Source organism: Bos mutus, chromosome 19, assembly GCF_027580195.1.
Source record: "Bos mutus isolate GX-2022 chromosome 19, NWIPB_WYAK_1.1, whole genome shotgun sequence".
Lineage (NCBI taxonomy): Eukaryota > Metazoa > Chordata > Mammalia > Artiodactyla > Bovidae > Bos > Bos mutus.
The window spans coordinates 44,663,868-44,685,274 of NC_091635.1; the positions used below are offsets into that span (position 1 = coordinate 44,663,868).

The 21,407-nt window shown below is 41.8% G+C and overlaps 1 protein-coding gene across 1 annotated transcript in view; it reads right to left on the reverse strand.

Annotated features, from left to right (window-relative positions):
• The window catches only part of MYO1D (myosin ID), a 358,754-nt gene that overhangs the window by 229,659 nt on the left and 107,688 nt on the right, over nt 1-21,407 (reverse strand). Inside the window, exons 4-11 of the mRNA XM_005896664.2 lie at nt 20,117-20,282; nt 18,396-18,449; nt 16,836-16,931; nt 12,075-12,191; nt 9,901-10,104; nt 7,804-7,949; nt 7,606-7,720; nt 360-530 (exon numbers count right to left, since the gene is read on the reverse strand). Of these exons, the coding sequence (XP_005896726.2) occupies nt 360-530; nt 7,606-7,720; nt 7,804-7,949; nt 9,901-10,104; nt 12,075-12,191; nt 16,836-16,931; nt 18,396-18,449; nt 20,117-20,282 (1,069 nt within the window). The remainder of the gene's footprint in view (nt 1-359; nt 531-7,605; nt 7,721-7,803; nt 7,950-9,900; nt 10,105-12,074; nt 12,192-16,835; nt 16,932-18,395; nt 18,450-20,116; nt 20,283-21,407) is intronic.

Sequence of the window (21,407 nt, forward strand, 5' to 3'; positions counted from 1 at the left end):
GGAAAGATTGAAAGCAGGAGAAGGGGATGACAGAAGATGAGATGGTTGGATGGCATCACTGACTCGATGGACATGAGTTTGAGCAAGCTCCGGGAGATGGTGAAGGACAGGGAAGCCTGGCGTGCTGCAGTCCATTGGGTCGTAAAGAGTTGGATGTGACTGAACAACAACATCATCATCCCAGTAAACCAGACAGGCAGAATTTATCCACAGCAATACATCATTTCAGGGATGTTTACAGCCTTTCATACTCGTGTGGACATTCTTGTACCCCAACATAAAAATTCATTTGATTCTGTCAAACAATGAGGAAAATCGTACAGATCAAAATGAGAGGATGTGCTCATTATACACGGTACCTTGCGGCTGGAAAAATGGCCGTGCTTGCCCAGTTTGCTGTTAAGTGCTTCTAGGAACATTTCATCAGTGACTTTGCCGACGTTCATGCAGGCATCATCCAGGATGGCAATGATCCCCTTGTGCTGCTGCTCCACCAGGTCCACAATGATCTGATTGTTGAAGTAATCAATCTGGAGGACACAGCAAAGAGCCAGTTACAAACGGGACGGGAACCAGGTGCAACACCAACACCTCCACAGGTATCAGGAGTTCAAGTCACTCTGATGTCAAATATGTAAATCACAATTAATGAGGCTTCCCTGGTGGCTCAGACAGTAAAGAATCTGCCTGCAATGCAGGAGACATGGGTTCGATTCCTGGGTTGGGAAGATCCCCTGGAGAAGGAAATGGCAACCCACTCCAGTATTCTTGCCAGGAGAATCCCATGGACAGAGGAGCCTGGCAGGCTACAGTTCATGGGGTCACAAAGAATGGGACATGACTGAGCGACTAAAACCTTCAATGCTAAAATGAGTACATGTTTTAACAGAGGTTTTTTAAAAGATGCATTTATTGACTTTGTATCATAAAACATTTTGTCTTGGGAGTTCCCCGGGGGTCTAGCGGTTAGGATTTCGCACTTTTCACTGCCATGGCCCTGGTTCAATCCCTGGTCAGGGAACTGAAATCCCACAGGCTGCAGAGCTTGGTCAAAATTTTTTAAAAATTGCCTTAAATGAACACAGTAAGTCCCCTACAAATGAATGAGTTCCATTCTCAGAGTGTGTTTGTAAGTCCAACAAAGTTAACCGAGGTACCCAGCTAACACAATCAGCTATATAGGTTGTACTGTAATAGGTTCATAATATTCTTCACATAAATACTACACACATAAAAAAATGAGCAAACACAAAAAATAAAGATTTTTCACCTTATAGTACAGTACCTTGAAAGTATAATAGTACAATAGCCGGCACACAGGGGCTGGCATGAACGTCTGCATTTTTAAAAGTTTGCAACTTGAAGGTTTGTATGGAGGGGACTTACTGTACAGCTCAAGGTGAAAATTATAAAGTAGATAATGTTTCTTCCTTCACCAAGTCTTATTTTAATCCTGTCTTCATACCCTGCACCTAACCTTACTCCCCATACTCTCAATCTGTTGGCTGTTAATCACAAGACCCATATTCCACTGTGCTGTGCTGAGTCACTCAGTTGTGTCCCAACTCTTTGTGACCCCATGGACTGTGGTCCGCCAGGCTCCTCTGTCCATGGGGATTCTCTAGGCTAGAATACTGGAGTGGGTTGCCATGCCCTCCTCCAGGGGATTTTCCCAAGCCAGGGGTTGAACCCAGGTCTCCCGCATTGCAGGCGGATTCTTTACTGTCTGAGCCACCAGGGAAGCCCCCATATTCCACTGCTGCTGCTGCTGCTAAGTCACTTCAGTTGTGTCCGACTTTGTGCGACCTCATAGACGGCAGCCCACCAGGCTCCGCCATCCCTGGGATTCTCCAGGCAAGAACACTGGAGTGGGTTGCCATTCCTTCTCCAATGCATGAAAGTGCAAAGTGAAAATGAAGTCGCTCAGTCGTGTCCGACTCTTCGCGACTCCATGGACTGCAGCCTACCAGGCTCCTCCGTCCATGGGATTTCCCAGGCAAGAGTACTGGAGTGGGTTGCCATTGCCTTCTCCGCCATATTCCACTCAGTCAGTTCAGTTCAGTTGCTCAGTCGTGTCCGACTCTTTGCGACCCCATGAATCACAGCACGCCAGGCCTCCCTGTCCATCACCATCTCCCGGAGTTCACTCAAACTCATGTCCATGGAGTCGGTTATGCCATCCAGCCATCTCATCCTCTGTCGTCCCCTTCTCCTCCTGCCCCCAATCCCTCCCAGCATCAGAGTCTTTTCCAATGAGTCAACTCTTTCCATGAGGTGGCCAAAGTACTGGAGTTTCAGCTTTAGCATCATTCCTTCCAAAGAAATCCCAGGGCTGATCTCCTTCAGAATGGACTGGTTGGATCTCCTTGCAGTCCAAGGGACTCTCAAGAGTCTTCTCCAACACCACAGTTCAAAAGCATCAAAACTTTGGCGCTCAGCCTTCTTCACAGTCCAACTCTCACATCCATACATGACCACAGGAAAAACCATAGCCTTGACTAGATGAACCTTTGTTGGCAAAGTAATGTCTCTGCTTTTGAATATGCTGTCTAGGTTGGTCATAACTTTCCTTCCAAGGAGTAAGAGTCTTTTAATTTCATGGCTGCAGTCACCATCTGCAGTGATTTTCAAGCCCAGAAAAATAAAGTCTGACACTGTTTCCACTGTTTCCCCATCTATTTCCCATGAAGTGGTGGGACCGGATGCCATGATCTTCGTTTTCTGAATGTTGAGCTTTAAGCCAACTTTTTCACTCTCCTCTTTCACTTTCATCAAGAGGCTTTTTAGTTCCTCTTCACTTTCCACTAGGTGCCCACATATAACCTGGAAGTATTACTTGATAACTAACTTGATGAAGTTAAGGTGCTACACAGAACTTGCATTTTTAGTTACATGACCCTGGCTGACCAAAATGCCAGAGTGTCTCCTCCAGTTTCCCAAAAGTTAAAAAGCATATATGGATCTAACACAGTTTTTCAGGGTACAATATAAAAATTTTAATTATCAGATATAAGGATCCATAAAGAGTAAGAATACACTTTTCATTTGCTTCCACAAGCTGAAAATAGTTATAAACAACTTCTGAATCTTTCTCTACTTCAAGACATACAAGGTATGTATAATAATCCTCTTCTACACCTGTTTCTTCTGATCAAAGTGTGAAAGTGTTAGTCACTCAATCATGTCCAACTTTTTGCAACCCCATAGACTGTAGCCCACCAGGCTCTTCCGTCCATGGAGTTTTTCAGGCAAGAATACTGGAGTGGGTTTCAATTTCCTCCTCCAGGGGATCTTCCTAACCCAGGAATCGAACCTGGGTCTGCACTGCAGGCAGATTTTTTTATTGGCTGAGCCACCAGGGAAGCCTGTTTATCCTGACAGCTTGCAGCATATATACCACTAGACTCCGAGAGAAAGCATGCATGGGCCTGACTCAGGCAAGCTGTGCATCACGTGAAGAAGGGCAGTCTATGCACTTTAATCCCATGTGTTGATATGTCCCTGATCATTCAGGAGGTACCTGATCTGAGAGTTGTCTCCATTACCCTCTCTAAAATTGACACACTCACAATAGATGAGTACTATGTCTCATGGATTCCTGCTCAATGGTATTTAAAAATCCAAGGGCTCGTGCCAGCTGTGGTTTTCAGCTCCACCTCTATTTCCAAGCCCTCCTCTGCATTCCATGAACTCAAAGTCTGCAAACTGGGTGGCTTTTACTTTTTTTATATTTTTCTGGTTTGTCTAAATCAGTGATCGGAGAAGGCAATGGCACCCCACTCCAGTACTCTTGCCTGGAGAATCCCATGGATAGAGGTGCCTGGTAGGCTGTAGTCCATGGGGTCGCTAAGAGTCGGACATGACTGAGCAACTTCCCTTTCACTTTTCACTTTCACGCATTGGAGAAGGAAATGGCAACCCACTCCAGTGTTCTTGCCTGGAGAATCCCAGGGACGGGGGAGCCTGATGGGCTTCCATCTATGGGGTCGCACAGAGTCAGACACTACTGAAGCGACTTAGCAGTAGCAGCAGCAAATCAGTGATACTCAATGGGGTGTGACTTTCCCCGGAACCCCTAGGGCATCTGGCAATGTCTGGAGATGTTTTTGATGGTCATGACTAGGAGGAGGCCAGGATACTGCTCAACATCCTACGATGCACAGGACAGGCTTGGTACAAAATGTTAGTACAGAGACAGATTAGCCCTGGTCTAAGTATGTACTTTTATTGTGGGCACTTTATTACATTTCTCATCAGGGAAAAATGTTATTTGTATCTTTGGAAAAAATATTTTTAAAATGTTCAAAAAGTAGGAACTCTATATTAATCAACATAGCTGAAATCTTAGACTTTGCAACTATGGAATTAAAGACTAAGCCTTTTGTCATTAAGGCCAAAAGAATTAAGTTTCCCAAATTCCAGCTGGCTATCTACAAGTAATTAGTCTTTGCTGAAGAGTCCAGTAGCTTTTGGTTCACAACTGAATGCTGCTTTAAGCACTGCCTAAAATTAGGGTTTACAAATCAGGTTCTTCCAGCCACCTGGCATTCCCAAGAGGTTTCTTAGGGGACGCAGGAGATAAAGAGGTGGGATGGAGTTTTTACTTTTTATTTAAATTAATTTTTATTGGAGTAGAGTTGATTTACAGTGCTGTGTTAGTTTCTGCTGTACAGCAAAGTCAATCAGTTGGATGTGTGTTAGTCGCTCAGCTGTGTGTGACTCTTTGCAAAGTCAATCAGTTGGATGTGTGTTAGTCGCTCAGCTGTGTGTGACTCTTTGCAAAGTCAATCAGTTGGATGTGTGTTAGTCGCTCAGCTGTGTGTGACTCTTTGCAACCCCATGGACTGCAGTCCGCCATGCTCCTGAGGCCATGGCATTCTCCAGGCAAGAATAAATACTGGAGTGGGTTGCCATGACCTTTTCCAGGGGATCTTCCCAACCTAGGGATGGAACGTGCATCTCTTATGTTTCCTGCATTGGCAGGCAGGTAGCGGTACTACTACTAGTACCACCTGGGAAGTCAAAGTAAATCCGTTACATACCTACATATGTTCACTCGTTTTTAGACCTTTTCCCATATAGATCATTACAGAGTACTGAGTAGAGTTCCCTGTGCCATACAGTAGGTCCTTATTAGTTATCTGTTTTATATACAGCAGTGTGTCTGTGGTGCTAGAGAAGATTCTTGAAAGTCCCTTGGACTGCAAAGAGATCAAACCAGCCAATCCTAAAGGAAATCCACCCTGAACATTCACTGGAAGGACTGATGCTAAAGTTCCAGTACTTCGGCCACATGATGGGAAGAGCCAACTTACTAGAAAAGACACTGATGCTGGGAAAGATGGAGAGCAGGGGGAGAAGACGGCAACAAAGAATGAGATGGTTGGATGGTATCACCAAATCAATGCACATGAGTTTGAGAAGACTCCAGGAGATAGTAAAGGACAGGGAAGCCTGGCAAGCTGCAGTGCAAAGAGTCGGACACGACTTATCAACTGAACAACAACGAAAAATGTGTCTATGTCAGTAAGTTTGGGGGTTTTAAAGGAAATACTTGCCCAGAATAGGAATTCTAATTTGGGCATTCGGCCTGTCCTCAGTAACTGTTACCCTTAAGAGAGTCTTCTGTTTCCTCTAGGACATATTTCTCTTGGTTTATTTCACTAAGAATTGTTTTAAAGGGCTTTTCCCCTCCTTTTTCATATGTTTGGAATAGCCTCCTGCCATTGTTGACTTTTCCTTTTCTCAACTATGCCTGTGGGATTTGATGTTCTGATTGTTACAGGATATTTTTGACCAGTATCTCTGAACCACATCTGAATAACAAGTTTTATGATTAAATTTGTTATAAAAACCTAAACCCTAGTTATAATTGTGTATTATGAGACACAACAGATTCATTCTATGAAAGTTGCATATTAACTTTACTGAATTACATGTTAAATATGTGATGAGAATTCACTCTTTAAATCAAAACTGTAGGCAATCCTATTAGAAAGTAATAATACACCTGTGGTTTATTTATAAATAGGTAATATTTATACTAATATATTTGAACAAAATTTTTATGGTATTCTAATATATAACACAATGGAAGGCAAAGAAGCAATTTAAAGCAGGAAAGCTAATTATTATACCATATATATACATATATAAGATATAAAATATGTAATTATATATAATATATATGTATGTTTCCAGTATCTACTTTTCCTGAATCAGAGAAGATAGCAAGTAAGAAGGTGGGAAGGAATATAAAAGTAATTTAAATACAGCATTTCAAATAGGTTTTTACTGCTTATACTGAGTATCAGAAAACAAATGTGGACTTCATTGTCTATACTTGGCAAAGGATAAACACAGAAATAAAAGGAAACTCAGAAGTTTTTGAATTTTTAAAGTCTGTTCGCAAAATTGTTTAATAATAAAAATTTCAAAGAAAATGACAAGGTCCCACTTCTTTCATGAGCAGGAAGTCTAACGGTCCTGGTTTTAGCTGTGATCTGTGGGACTGCGCCCTGCATCCGTCAAACTGTCTGCCTACATCTTATCAGACCAGTGACAAATACAAAGTTCCCAGAGAGCCACGCGAAGAGAGGTGGAAACTCGTGTGACACAACAGAGACTGAATGGAAATCAAAGTCATCGCAGCTGTCTTCATGCACTGGTTTCAGGGAGTATGGACTTCCCTGACCAGAGACGACAGAGTGCCACTGAGCTTACAAAGTAGAGGAAGAAAAAAGAGGAATAAGAGCAAAAAAAGGAAAGAAGGAAGGAGAAGAAACTCTACTAGGAAGCCAAGTTCTGTCCATTGAAGGCAAAAGCTGCTGCTATGAATAATGTATAAAGGATGCTAAAGTCAAACAGACAGATGTGAATCAAAAAGCCATGTGTTACGGTCTAGCACAGACAACTGGATTCAATATTCTATGATACACCATAATGGGAAAGGATTTTTTAAAAATGTACATATATATATGTAGAACTGAATCACTTTGCTCTATAGCAGAAATTAACACAACATCGTAAATCAACTATACATCAACGTAAAATATTTTTTTCTTTTCTTTTCTATCTATATGAGACGATGAATACTCACTAAACTCATTGTGGTAATCATTTCATGATGTGCGTTAAGTCAAATTGCTATACTGTATAATGTAAACTTACACAGTGCATGCGAGCATGCTCAGTAGCTAAGTCGTGTCAGACTCTTTGTGACCCCATGGACCGTAGCCCACCAGGCTCCTCTGGCCCTGAAATTTTCCAGGCAAGAATATTGGAGTGGGTTGACATTTTCCCCTCCAAAACTTATACAGTGCTATATGTCAATTATACCTCAATAAAATTAGAAAGAAAAAATAAAACAAAAACCTACAGGGTATCAGCAATCAGGTGAACATAAGTTTACTGATTTTAACTCAGCCCTTTCTGGGTCCCAAACAGAGAGTTGATCAAATTAGAGAAACCCCACCTGTCAACCCTGAAAGTGAGTTGTATGTACATACCCCAAAAGGAAAGCTAAGGGTGCTGTGTTTCAAGCGCCCAAGGAAATCAGCAGACCCCTAGGATGCTAGAAGTTGGCTTTATCATGAATCCACTCACATGCTTCCAGGGGATCCCTTCCCGCTGGTACTCCTCCTGTTCTTGCTTCAGGACCAGCTGAATAAACAGCTGCTGGAGCTTCTCGTTGCAGTAATTGATGCAGAATTGCTCAAAGCTGCAAGAAAAGGAATCAATCAGGCTCAAACAAATTTTAACAACAACAAAACAATAGGGTTTTTAGTATCTTCTCTGGTTTACCTGTTGTTGTCGAAGATTTCAAAGCCATAGATATCCAAGACACCAATAACAGTGTTCTTGCCATGGATGGTGGTATCTGAGTTCTTGACCGCAATAATATCATTGATGCGGGAGACAATCCAACAGAAAAGGCGCTCGTATATGGCCTGTGATGAAAATGACCTCGTAAATTCTTGCACGTTGGAAATGAGTCCTCTGTTTGGATTTTTTAAAAATTATATTCATTTATTTATTTTGACTGTTCTGGCTCTTTGTTGCTGTGTGCGCTTGTCTCTATTTGCAAGGAACGGGGGCTCGTCTTTGCTGAGATGTGTGGGCTTCTCATTGCAGAGCCCCCCCGCCCCACCCCACCTCATTGTGGCACAAGGGCTCTAGGGCACATGCGTTTCAGTAGCTGAGGCACGTGAGCTCAACAGTTGCAGCTCCCAGGCCCTAGAGAACAGGCTCTATCATTGTGGCACACTAGCCCAGTTGCTCCACGGCATTTGGGATCCTCCTGGACCAGGGTTCAAACCCACGTCTCCTGTAATGGCAGGTGGAGTATTATCCACTGCGCCACTAGGGAAGCCCTGGATTTGTGATACGTTTTAAATTCTTATTGACCTCCTCCTTAGCATTTAGCATAGCTGTTAATCCTCTAAGCTAAAAAATGAGAAATACAGATCGTTTTCTAAAAAATTATGTGACGTTTGCATGATATTTGGATGGTGGTTATTATTGGTCACTATGTGAGCTATATTTCAACAAAATTCCTTAGGTGTGTCTCTGTGACCTGGTAACACCAATAATTTGCTTACTATCTCGTATAAGTCACTTTGTTGCTTTATTTTAACCTCATCAACTATAAAAAGCAGAGAACTAACGAGTTCTGTATTCTATGGATTGTAAATACACAAACATTGACTTATAATGCTAAATAAAGATCTAAGCCAAAAGGACAGCATTTCAAATTCCTTGAGGTTCAAATATACATTCAATGCCCAAGAACACACACAGCAACACGAAAGGACAAAGGCACCACACACTCGCACACATTCATATCCTGATACAAATGTGTCCTGCAATGTCTTTCCTTAACATCTCCCTCCAGATACCCGCTCTCTTCACCTGTACACGTCCAGACACATGACCTCCACTATTCACCTCCTCTTCCAACCACTCCAGTCTTCATTTTCTCTCATTTTCTTTCATTTTCTCACTGAAATGCCTCATCAAGGACCCCAAGCACCTCTCTATGGACACTTTCTCGTTCCTCCACGTGGACATCTTACCCAGTTTCCCACTCTTGCCTTGAAACTTTCTGCCCTCTGATTCAGGACATCACACTGTCTTAATTTGCCTCTTATTTCACCGGCTGTTTCTTCTTGGTGACCTTTAGTAGGTCTTCTCTTACTGTTCCTCAGTCACTAAGCTGTGACCAACTCTGCAACCCCACGGACTGCAGTACGCCAGGCTCCTCTGTGCTCTGCTATCTCCCGAGTTTGCTCAAATTCATGTCTATTGAGTCAGTGGTGCTATCTAACCATCTCCTCCTCTACCTGACCTCTAAAAGCTGGAGTTCCTCCTGGTCCTCTTCTCTCCCTATCTCCTCTTTTCTGTGTCATTTCATATGACAATAAAGAACAGTGATATGATGTTTCCCCCCAAAAGCACTGTCTGAACGCAAGCTCTCCTCTGAGCTCCAGGTCCCATGCCTGCCTGCCTGCCTGACAGCACTCCTAGATGTCTCACGGCCATCTCAAACTTCTGTCTTGTCTGGACTGCTGATCTTCCCACCTCCCCCAGACTTCCTTCATGTTGTTCAGTCGCTAAGCCATGTGCAACTCTTCTGCAACTCCATGGACTGTAGCCCGCCAGGCTCCTCTGCCCATGGGATTTCCCAGGCAAGAACACTACAGTGGGTTGCCATTTCCTTCTCCAGGGGATCTTCCCCACCCAGGGACTGAACCTGGGTTTCCTGCTTGGCAGGCAGATTCTTTACCACTGAGCCACCCTACTTCTAACCACCAATAACTAGAAACAGAAACTTAGGGATTCATTAGAAATTTTGGTACCAGAGCCCTTACAACGCCAACAGGCTGCCGGTTAAACTCCCACCTTGGCGAAGGCATCCCTTCCGTAGCTGGCTTCCTGCTCTGTGTGCTGCTTGTCGATGATGTCGCGGCCCGTAGCCACCGTCCGGTAGAGGAGGGCTTTCTCCACCATGTCCGTCTTGGTGGACAGCAATTCTGCGATGATAGATACAAGCTTGCCGTCCTCAATCAGAGTAGTGTCACCATCCACTACAAACTTTAAATTCCCCTGTATCAGAAGAGAAGAACCAAGACACATCATTTCCACTGAGATTCTGAAAAACGATGTCAGAGAAAGATTTGCCAGTGTGAGAGAATTCCCAGGGACCTTGTCTGTAGCACCCATCTTCCTAAATACATTAATATCTCAACACATAAAAATCGAGTGCTTCATCCATTTCGTCCTTCTCCAGACACTCCTCTATCTTTCAATTTTCAGTGTATGGTTTTGATGGATGGAAATTTTATATTTTTATGTTGTCAAATCTATGAGTCATTTGCTTCAGGGTTTCTCTTTCTTTGGTGTCATGCTTAGATCATTCCAACTCTGAAGATTTTATGAATATTTAATAGATTTTTCTATTCCTTTTATAGTTTTTTCCCTCCTATTTAAGCCTTGAGTCCAGCTAGAAGGTATGTCAGTATAAAGTAAGAATCCAACTTTATTTTTTCAGATGATTACTTGCTCCAACACCATCAACTGAATAGTCTAAGCTTTTCCTCCTGATTTGAAATATAACCTTTATTACACATTAATTTCCACCAATTTTTTGAGTCTGTTTATATGTTACTCTTTCCAGACAATAAATATTAGCCAGCTACCAAGTGTCCAGCACATGAACTAGTCTGTTGATTAATCTGGTGCTGAACTTATGCAGCAAGTTTTAAAGCACTGCGGCTTTTACTATCATTTTAAATGGCTGGAATTAGTTGTGTCTCTTTCCCCCAGCTCCCCCTACCCTACTATTCTCCTTTAACACATTTTATTCACTTTTAGTATATGCTTATTGTTCTAGTAAGTTCTAGAATCATTATGTCAACTGAAAAAAGAAATTCTTCTTTGGATACTGAAGCATTATTGTCACACCGTATTTATAAACTAGTTGAAACAACGAAATAATTTAGAATGTTAAAGTCTTCCCACTCATAAACATTTATTTAAGAGATTGTTTACATGCGGCTTTATAACAGTTTTCATATATGTCCCGAGCATTTCTTTCTTTTTTCTCTTGGGGGGGAGCCCTCCACTGAGTCTTTGTTGCTGCGTGTGGGCTTTCTCCAGTTGCAGGGAGCGGGGGCTACTCTTCGTTGCGGGGTGCGTGCTTCTCACTGCGGTGGCTTCTCTTACTGGGGAGCACGGGCTCTCGAACGCAGCCTCGGTACCTGTGGTGCACGAGCTTAGGTGCCCCGCGCATCTGGGATTTTCCTGGACCAGGGCTGGAACCCACGTCCCCTACATTGGCAGGCGGGCTCTGGACCACCAGGGAAGTCCCAGGCCCTGTGCATTTCTGATTCCCTTAGGGTTACTCTCTCCACAGGAAAGTGCAAAGTCATTTTTATTCCAGATTTGCATTCATGCTGTCACTCATTCACCAGGAGGCCACAGGTTCATTATGCTTTCAAGATCTCTAATAAATACAGACAGTAATGAAAAGACTCCCGCTGACAGTTCTTTACTTCTAAGTTTAGTGTGATGTGTGGAACATAACTTGTGCTCAAGTGGCCAGGGTGGCCCATGGTACTGGCTGCAATGAACTGGCTGTGCTTTTTTGGGGGTGGGGTGGGGGGTACTTTTAAGCCAGTCATTCATTTCCAATCTATAAAATGAGACAATAAAAATCTAGCTCTGTGATTCTGGTTCAAATGCCATTAGAAGTTGACTCTGTTCAAAAGATTTGAGCTTATTCCATGGGTGGTCACATCACTGCTGAATTCTTTTACCTTTGAAAATATCCAGTCCAAAGCCTAACATACCAAGAAGGCAGTGAACGAAAGCCACAGTCTCAAAACCTACAGTGGCTTGGAAAATCCCTCCTACTATTATAAAATGGTGGAGGAAACTACAGATACAATAATTTCTTCAACATGTCAGAGAAATTTTCTCTACATAAATTACTTTTTTACAAAACCCCAAACCTTCTGAAAGAACATCCGAGCTCCACAGGGAGGCAATAACTTCAGAAAGGCGTCCCCACTCACCAAGTGAAGAATAGCAGCCAAGATTTTATACGCTGTTTGAATCTCCTCGGGTTTGAAGCCAATTACTTTCATGGCATCAGCTACTACTTTGAATTCTGCAGCATCATTGATAGACGACTGGGAATGAAAACAGGAAACCGAGGTCACAGACATTTCATTTGAACATTAACATACAAAACCAGGAGACTAAATTTAAGTGTAGCCAAGGTCCTGATGCCTTTGGAGTAAGTCACTGAAGGGATGGGGAGTATCCAGAGAAAATACAATGATTTCAGGGGTAGCGATATAAGGCAACACCCACAAGGCCCACTTCTGTGTGAGAGCCACCGTCTCTCATAATAAGCACCAGGCACTTTTCTGGAAGCTGCAGTGAAGGAGCAAGTCCTGAGTTGGCTCAGAGAAGCTCTGGGATGAGTGGAGGAAGTGGCATGAGATGTGAGACCACAAGTGGAAACTCTGACTGAAGGAACCTCCGAAACACATGCCTAGCTATTGTCGTCTGTGGCTTTTGGTTCCACAATTAGTCTTGTCCAGGCTGGGAACAATGCTCCCACGCTGGTTTGGTCAGGCTTCCTACTTCAAAGGTGAGGAAGAACACTCCCCACCCCATCCCCAAAGCCAAGTGGCCTGCCTCGATCATTTGGCTAGCTGGGAAACGGTCCAGGAATATGACCTCGCTTTTTTAAGCATTCTGTAAGCATTCAGGATGTCAGAGATTCTCGCTGTACAAGAGGGTTCCTGTAGAAGGAATGTTTATATCTCTCCCCCGAGTTTCCTGGGAGCTCCCCAGGCGGTGCTAGTGGTAAAGAACCCGCCTGCTAATGCAGGAGACATAAGACATATGGGTTCAGTCCCTGGGTTGGGAAGATCTCCTGGAGGAGGGCATGCCAACCCACTCCAGTATTCTTGCCTAGAGAATCCCATGGATGGAGGAGCTTGGTGGGCTACAGTCCATGGGGTCACAAAGAGTTGGACATGACTGAAAGGACTTAGCATACACACAGGCCGCTGCTTGAGCACCTTGAGTACCTCACACTCAAGTTCATATGTTGAAATCTTAGCCTTCAAGGTGATGGTGTTAGGGATGGAGCCTCTGGGAGGTGATCAGGTCTTGGAGATGAAGCCCTCATGTTCAGATGGGTACCCTTAGAAAAGAGACCCCAGAGGTCTGTCAATGACAAATTGGTGCTTGCCAAGGGAGGGCCTCTGCCATCTGCCTCTGTGCGGACTGAACTCTGCGCAGCTGCAGCTGTTGACCTCTGCCATGCCCTGAAGGGAGTTCAGGGTGGACAACAGGGATGGGGCACCTTATGCTCCAGGGAAACTGGTGGAACAGGTCTTTACATAGTTATTTTCAGGAGCTGATTTCACGATCCCAATTGTTGCATCTCCTCACATCAAAGAGAAGCACTAAAACCCTTCATGGTGACATCAGCTCCTCGTGACCAGCAGAAAACCTTTTGTAAGATACTGACCTTCCCCTACTACCTCTTCGGAGCAGCTTCTCAGAGCTATCTCCTGGGAGGCAGTCCTCATTTTGCCCAGATAGAACTTAACTCACAATTCTCACGTTGTGCATCTTTTTAAGCTGACAGATCCCTGGTCCTTCTGCCCTGTGAGGACATGGCAAGAAGGCACAACCCTTGAACCATAAAGTGGACACAGACTCTGCTGGGGCCTTGATCTTGGGCTCCCCAGCCTCCGGAGTTATGAGAAATCAACATTTCTCATATGCTTATGGTATTTTTGTTGTAGCAACCCAACTAGACTAAGACAAGGGTTCAAAGACTAACTGCTTGCCTTGATCTGTAGCCCATTGGAAATACAAGGGTGTCAATAAAATTCACAGTAAAGCAACGGTAACTGCCCATCTTAGGAGTTTTTCCAAAGCAGTGGCTGCGGGGAGTCCAATCTTTCCTCGGTGAGTTTCTGCCTTGGCTGGGACACAGAGACCTGGCCTGATGCTCACCTGCTGAGGAAGATCAGAGGAAGGGGTCCCCTCTGCCTGATGAGCACGTGTTCCTTTAATTCCAGGACTCAACCAGGCAAACTCTTCCCTTTCCAGCTCTCTAAGATGCTTAACTTTGTTGAAGCTCAATTTCCTCATGGGGACAAAGGGCATAATGGTACCTTTCTTACATGGCTATTGGAGAAGGAAATCAGAATTTACATACAGCAACTTCCTTCATATACGGGTCTTGCCTTCAGTCTTTCCCAAGACCCTGATGCTGGGAAAGATCGAAGATAAAAGCAGAAGAAGATGGCAGAAAATGAGATAGTTAGGTAGCATTACCAACTCAGTGGACATGAATTTGAAAAACTCCAGGACATAGTGAAGGACAGGGAAGCCTAGCGTGCTACAGTCCACGGGGTTGCAAAGAGTCGGACACAACTTAGCAACTGAACGACAACAACAGTTCCTAGCACAGTGAAAGCGCCCAACTATCAGATTATTATTATCAAAAGCCACAACAGTGTTGAAACTGCAGAGAAACCAGACAAGAAGTCTACATGTCCTCCTACTGAGGGGAACTGTCGGCTGCCTACCCAAGGGGCATTTTCCAGCCCTACTTCTTTCCTACTGACGAAACTCTGACTTGTTCACCCCTCGCCAAGGGCATGTGTTCTTCAGGACTGGTTTCCCCTCACCTTAGGAGGTAAATCTTCATTGGTCTAAACTAATCACAGGGATCTTTTTCCCCTAACCAAGTGATTGGTCAGTCATGGGCATGAGAAGCCATTCTGGCCCATAAGACATGAGGCTTCCCTAGCTTATCAAGGGTTGTGGCCAGGAGCATTTTCTCTGCCCGTGACTGCTGGAATTGCCACTGCCATTTTGGGACCATGAGGAAAATCAGCTTAAGCAGACCAGCCAAATCAGTGACGATGGCAAAACTGTAAGTTGGAGAAACAAACAAGCATCTGGGTCTCTTACTGACATTGTTAAGGCACTCAATTAACCAACTCTGGAACTGCCCCATCCTGGGGCTTCTTGTTATGATATAATCAAGTTCCTTATTGTTTTTGGAGACTTTTAATTGGGTCTTACCTGTAACCCACAGTATCTTAATTGTACATGAGTCCTACATTTTAGGATGGCTAAGTTATGAAACATAGAGAGTAATACTTCATAGTTATTAAAACTGTTCTATTAATTTATATTTGTTTACATAGAAAGATATTAATGATTATATTATAATTTAATAAAAGGTTTAATTAGGATTTATTGTATTATTCCATATATAAATATATACATATATATACTGCTGTTACCAACAATTATCTCTGAAAGGTGAGCTTTAGTATATTTTAATTTCCTTTTGGTTCATCTTTATTTTAGGTTTTGACTATGATCATATATTACTTCTTGGTTTTTATTGGGCAGAAAAAAAAGGAAGGGGAGGAATAGGAATGAAAATTGTTGATGAAAAGGGAACCTAAGGTAAATTTAGTGTTGAAGAAAAGACTTAATGTTCATTTAATATTTGCTTTTTGTGGGTGCTTTACATGACCCAGTCAAGAGTCACTAGGTCACGAGACAATTTGATTTAAAAAGAATATTGTCAGTCACTGTTCTTTTAAGTGTTGATTTTACAATCTTTTATACATTTTGAAGTACCTCTGACCTATTCTCAAAAAAGTTGGGGTGTTGCCCTCTGTTGTTTTGCTTGCTTCCAATTAATTTTCAGCCAAACATCCTGTTCTTGGATGACGATAAAAGTATAAAACTTGTGCAACTTAAATGTCAAACAATGGAAAACTGATTGCAAAACCCTAAATATCATTTATTTATATGTGTGATAATAAAAATATCGCTAAAACCACTAATACAGGTATAATTAGCTTAAGATGAATTGCAAAGAATTTGAAAAAAAGACATGCTTCCCACATCTTGGATTCTTTCCTTTTATAAAGTGTTTTATTTTCTCCCCAAACTACAAATGCAATGCATCTTTAATTATAGAAGAAATATTAAATATGGAAAAAGCAGAAGAACCCAAGTATGTATAACTTTATATACCCAGAGTAAACAAGTAAACCCTGGTCTATTTCCCTTCGGATCTTATTTCATGTATTTATACACCTTCCCCAATGAAACTATAATTACTCTTTTATAACCTACCATTGGCAAATCACTATATTATTAGGATTAGCTACAAATTGGCTAGCAGAAGTTAGATGTATAGCAGAACACGAATTAGAAACCAAAGGGCAAAAGGATCGGTGTTACGTGTGTGCAAGGGCTTTATATGCAAGGGAAGGGGGGGAAAATGTGAAAGCTGAATAGAAATGCTCCAAGGATCACAAAACTATTTCATCAAAATCATGATTTGAAAAACGAATGAATGGCGATCTTTGATATTTTTCAACCACAGTGCTTTTCAGCTTTCTTTTGTTATAACAACTTGCCTTTGGCCAAATCATATCCTACTTCTTTTGCGGTGGATTTCCTACTTGTAACAATGTTTTTAGAGGGTCAAAATAAAAGGAATGGGATTAAAAATTAAAAACAAAAAAACCCACAAGATCACAAGAGAAAAACTTCTTTCCTGTCAGATGGTGATAAAATATAGTAATGGGTTATTAAGCAAAGTTGTTGCATCAATAATACATTGAATCTCTGTCCTAGAGAATTTTAAAAATAGAATAAAAGAGTCATTCATTTGCCTTAAGGTGGCAGGCTGAAACCGATAATTTAATTAATGTCCCTTCTGATTCTTTGATTCTATATCTGAATCATCTCAAAAAGGAAACGCTTACCTTTAGCTGGGCTCCAACATGGATGTAGCTGTAGGATGACAAGGATTTCTGGAGGTGCAGAGAACGTAGCATCTGGTCCGAACCTCCTTGCAGCAGCTGAAAAACATCGAAATAAAAATAAGCTATCAATATACCCACTGAACCCAATATACCATGTATTCTAACTTACTGGCACTCAGTCCCTCAGTCACGTCCGACTCTTTGAGACCCCATGGACTGCAGCCCACCAGGCTCCTCTGTCCATGGAATTTTTTAGGCAAGAAGACTAGATTGGGTTGCCATTTTCTTACTCCAAACTTAATGGTAAACTAGCTGTTTTTCATCTTCTGGGTTAATTCACTCAGGTCCTCTGGCTTTGAAGATTTATTTTTTATCTCGAGGGGAAATGGCTTCAACATCATCAGAGATGGAGAATGTTATACACAGTCAGAAGGAAAATTACTTAAAAGTTCTTAGCCCTTTCCCAATATAGCTGGCATGAAAGGTTCTTGCTTGGACTGTAGCTGTTTGTGAACCGGGAGCCAGTGCTCTATGGCAGTCATGTGCTTATCAACCTTGTTATCTAGACAGTGTGCAGTTGTGTTTCGAATTCAGAAAAAGTCAATACTGCCTTCAATCTAAAAGGCATCAGCAGCTAGTCATATGTTGAATCATACTGGAAACAAACAGCTTTTCCTCCTCAAACTCCAATCCCAGGAAAGGACAATTGGGTAGCCAGGACTGTAGTATTGGACAAAGACAAATTTTAACTTTCACTCAAGTGCAGAAAAAGTTACAGGTTCTTTAAAAAAAAAAAAATGTAAGTTATTAATTTAGTTGCATCGGTCCTTAGTGGTGGCATGGGGGATCTAGTTCCCTGACCAGGGATTGAACCTGGGTCCCCTGCATTGGTGTCTTAGCCACTGGACCACCAGGCAAATCCCAGTCACAGGTTCTTGAAATAATAGAACTCCTCTATTTGGCAGAAAACTAGTTTATTGAAAACATGGTGAATTATCAACAAAAACACAGACACAATACACATCATCCTTCTCGATAGAACATGAATTTCAGAAGGCACTATGTTGAAATTCTCTATGTGAAACTGCACACTTTGGTTTACTGAAAAAAATGTAACCATCAGGTTTTTTAAATTGATTTTTTTTTTTTTTAAACAAAAATAACCTGAATTTGTATTCCCATCTCTGGAGTGCTGCAAAATGGGAACAATAGCTCCAACTGAAAAATAAAACTAATTTACCATATTCAGAATGTATCGTTTTAAAAGCGTTTAGGGTCATTAAACTGTCACTACACTGCAGAGAGACAGAGGGAAGCTCAACCGAGGCAGTCGTCCGGTTGGTTAACTACCTGCTAACTTCTGAGAACAGTCATGCTCCTCAAGTCCCTGAAGAGCCCCGTGGGGGAGGGTGTATGCACGCGTGCCCATGTGTGTGACGTGTCGCGGGCCGATGGAGGCGAGGGAGGCACAAGGCAGGGGAGAGTCCCCAAAGTAAAAATCCATTTCATTTCGTGCACGCCTGAACAAATGGACGATTATCTGCGCGAGGGCTTACTAACCTGATAGAAAGAATGAAAGCTCCTTTCTCCTGGCTGTTGCACAATAACTCGAGACTAAGGGGGAAAAAGAAACGCATTAAAACCTGCGATTGTACTGCTAAAACAAAATGAGAGCCACTCTCCCAGAGAACCCTGTACCAGCACTGCCCTGAAAGGTCCTAAGGACCCCAAGGATGGGACCAACCCATGGAGCTTTCTGTGCAATCTTTCGATAATTCTTTCTTAAACTTTCCGAAAATGAAGCTATTTTGATGTTTTTTAAAACCTGGAGCCTAAAGATGGAATTTTCAGGGGGAGGGAATTGGCAGTGGGGAGAATAGGAAGGAATGTTTAGGGAGGAATACTCTCAGCATTCCCTTCCTGAGGATCTGCTGGTATTTCCAAAAGCACCACCTTACATCCTGGACTGAAGTCAGGCAGGCGAACAAGATCCGTCCACAGATTCCTCTGCTCGAGAGGGTTTCAAAAAGATTGCTCTTAAGAGAGGACTCAAAATGTAAGGGGATTCTTTTGCGTGAATATGTACATAAAGTGAAGGCATGAAACATTTTGGGAAAAAACAAACAGACTGATAATAACTGGCATTTCCTGTCCTTTTCCAACTGACTCTGATAAAACACTGTTTCCTGAACAGTCTGCCTTCAGCTTCACAAACAAAAATGAAGGTTAAGACTGCATTCTGCTGCCATAAAGGTTGCTATGGTATGACTGGGATGGAAAGCCCTTAACTGAGAAGGTAGGTCAGTTCATCTCTGAGTACAGTTCAAGGCAGCGACTTAACTTGGTCAAGCTCAACCTTAACTGCTGTAACCAGGCAAATCTACTCCAGATTAGTTAGGACACAGCCTCTCTAGCAGTCCCAAGAGGAAAGTTTTGACTGGACTCTTCTACAAATTGGATCTTTCACTCATATGGCAGATAAAAACATACTCAAAGTTTTCACAGACCAAATGTAGTATGCCTCACAATTAGGCTATAAAACCACAAAGTACTATATTACTATATAAATATACATATATATATATGTTTCTATAAGGCAGTGAACAAATAGAAACTGAAAGAAAGGAGATTTCAAATTAATTAAAATACAAACATGGGAGGATGTGTAAAAAGAGTAGAAGCGATTAATCCTAGATGGGTTTTTGCTAACCCTCACCCCAAAGTTGGCACATGTTCAATCACCTCCCTTCACACACACACCTAAATCATTATCTACAAATGCTATAACTTTTCCCAACTTGACATTGTAATGCTAATAAGAGAACACAAAAGGAGAACATTAATGTCACAGAACAGTAACTGAGGGGCAGGAAGGGATGGAGAAGAGGATTAAAAGCTACTTTGGAGCAGTAGAAGAAATTCTACAATCACACATACAGAGAACAAACAGTGGTTGTCAGAGAGGATGGTGTTGGGGGAGGGATGGGTGAAATAGGTGGAGGGTATTGAGAAGTACAAACTACTAGTTACAAATGAGGAGGTGACGTACACACAGGGAATACAGTCATTGACACTGTAATAAGTTTGCATGGTGATGGACGGTAGTTGGTCTTAGTGAGGTGATTATTTTATAATATATAAAATCACTGAATCACTGCATTGTATACCTGAAACTAATATTGTACATGAATTATAACTCAATTTGAAAACGCAATTCTAGTGCTCCCCCTCAAAAATTCAGCATTTGCAAACATGACCCTCAGAAACCAAGCACATTTTACCTTCTCCAATAAGTAGTTATTGATGTGTCCACCAATCGGGTCTCCCTTGAAATCAAAGTTGATATCCATGTATTTCCCAAACCTGCTTGAGTTGTCATTGCGGTTGGTTTTGGCATTTCCAAAAGCTTCCAGGACACAGTTAGACTTAAGCAACATATTCTTCACTCTTTAACACAGATAAAGGAAAGTCACTGAGAGAAATTTCAAAGACTGGACGTTTTAAGAAATTAGATTTCATGAAAAGACATGCAAATATGTCTACAGAGAAGCTGACTGTAGCATTGTTTGGAACGTCAAAAGAACAAGAACCTTTAAACAACAGAAATGTCCATGAGGAGGGATGGATGAAGATAAATTTTTGTTTCCTAGTACAATATATACTTACCTAGAAAGAGGTCCAGAATATATTAATGAATGAGAAATTAAGTTGCAAAATAATATGTATTACAAAATAGTATGATCTTTGTGGTGTGTGTATGTGTGCACGCACATGTTTTACTGCTGCTGCTGCTGCTGCTAAGTCACCCCAGTCGTGTCCGACTCTGTGCGACCCTATAGACGGCAGCCCACCAGGCGCTGCCATCCTTGGATTCTCCAGGCAAGAACACTGGAGTGGGTTGCCATTTCCTTCTCCAGTGCATGAAAGTGAAAAGTGAAAGTGAAGTCGCTCAGTCGTGTCCAACCTTCAGCGGCCCCATGGACTGCAGCCTACCAGGCTCCTCCATCCATGGGATTTTCCAGGCAGGAGTACTGGAGTGGGGTGCCATTGCCTTCTCCGACATGTTTTACTAAATGCTTACAAATCTGGAAGGGACAACATACTTCACTATGGTTACCTAGGTTAATGGGGTAGGTAGGTGGAATTTCAGGGAACTTTCATGTTCTGCACAACGATGTAATTTTTAGTTTTTCTATTAAATGAGCATATTTTATTTACATAAATAAATATTCATGTATTAATATTTTTATTAATATTAAATATTAAATGATTATTAAATATTACTATTAAAATTATTAAATATTAAATATTTTATTAAATAAGATGTGTTCTTATTAATATTAAATTTTGTTTTATTAAATTTTAAATATTAAAAATATTTTTTATTTTTATTAAATAAAATTATTTTATTTAATATTAAGAGATGTTCTGAAAAGAATGGGTGATACGGACAATGATTCCATTTTTTAAAGTATTTGCTTACAAAGCCTAGTGAAATTTATTGCACTGGTTAATATATCATCAATGTGGTCTTGATTAGTTTAGAAACTGCTCATCATTTTGTTTAGAGCT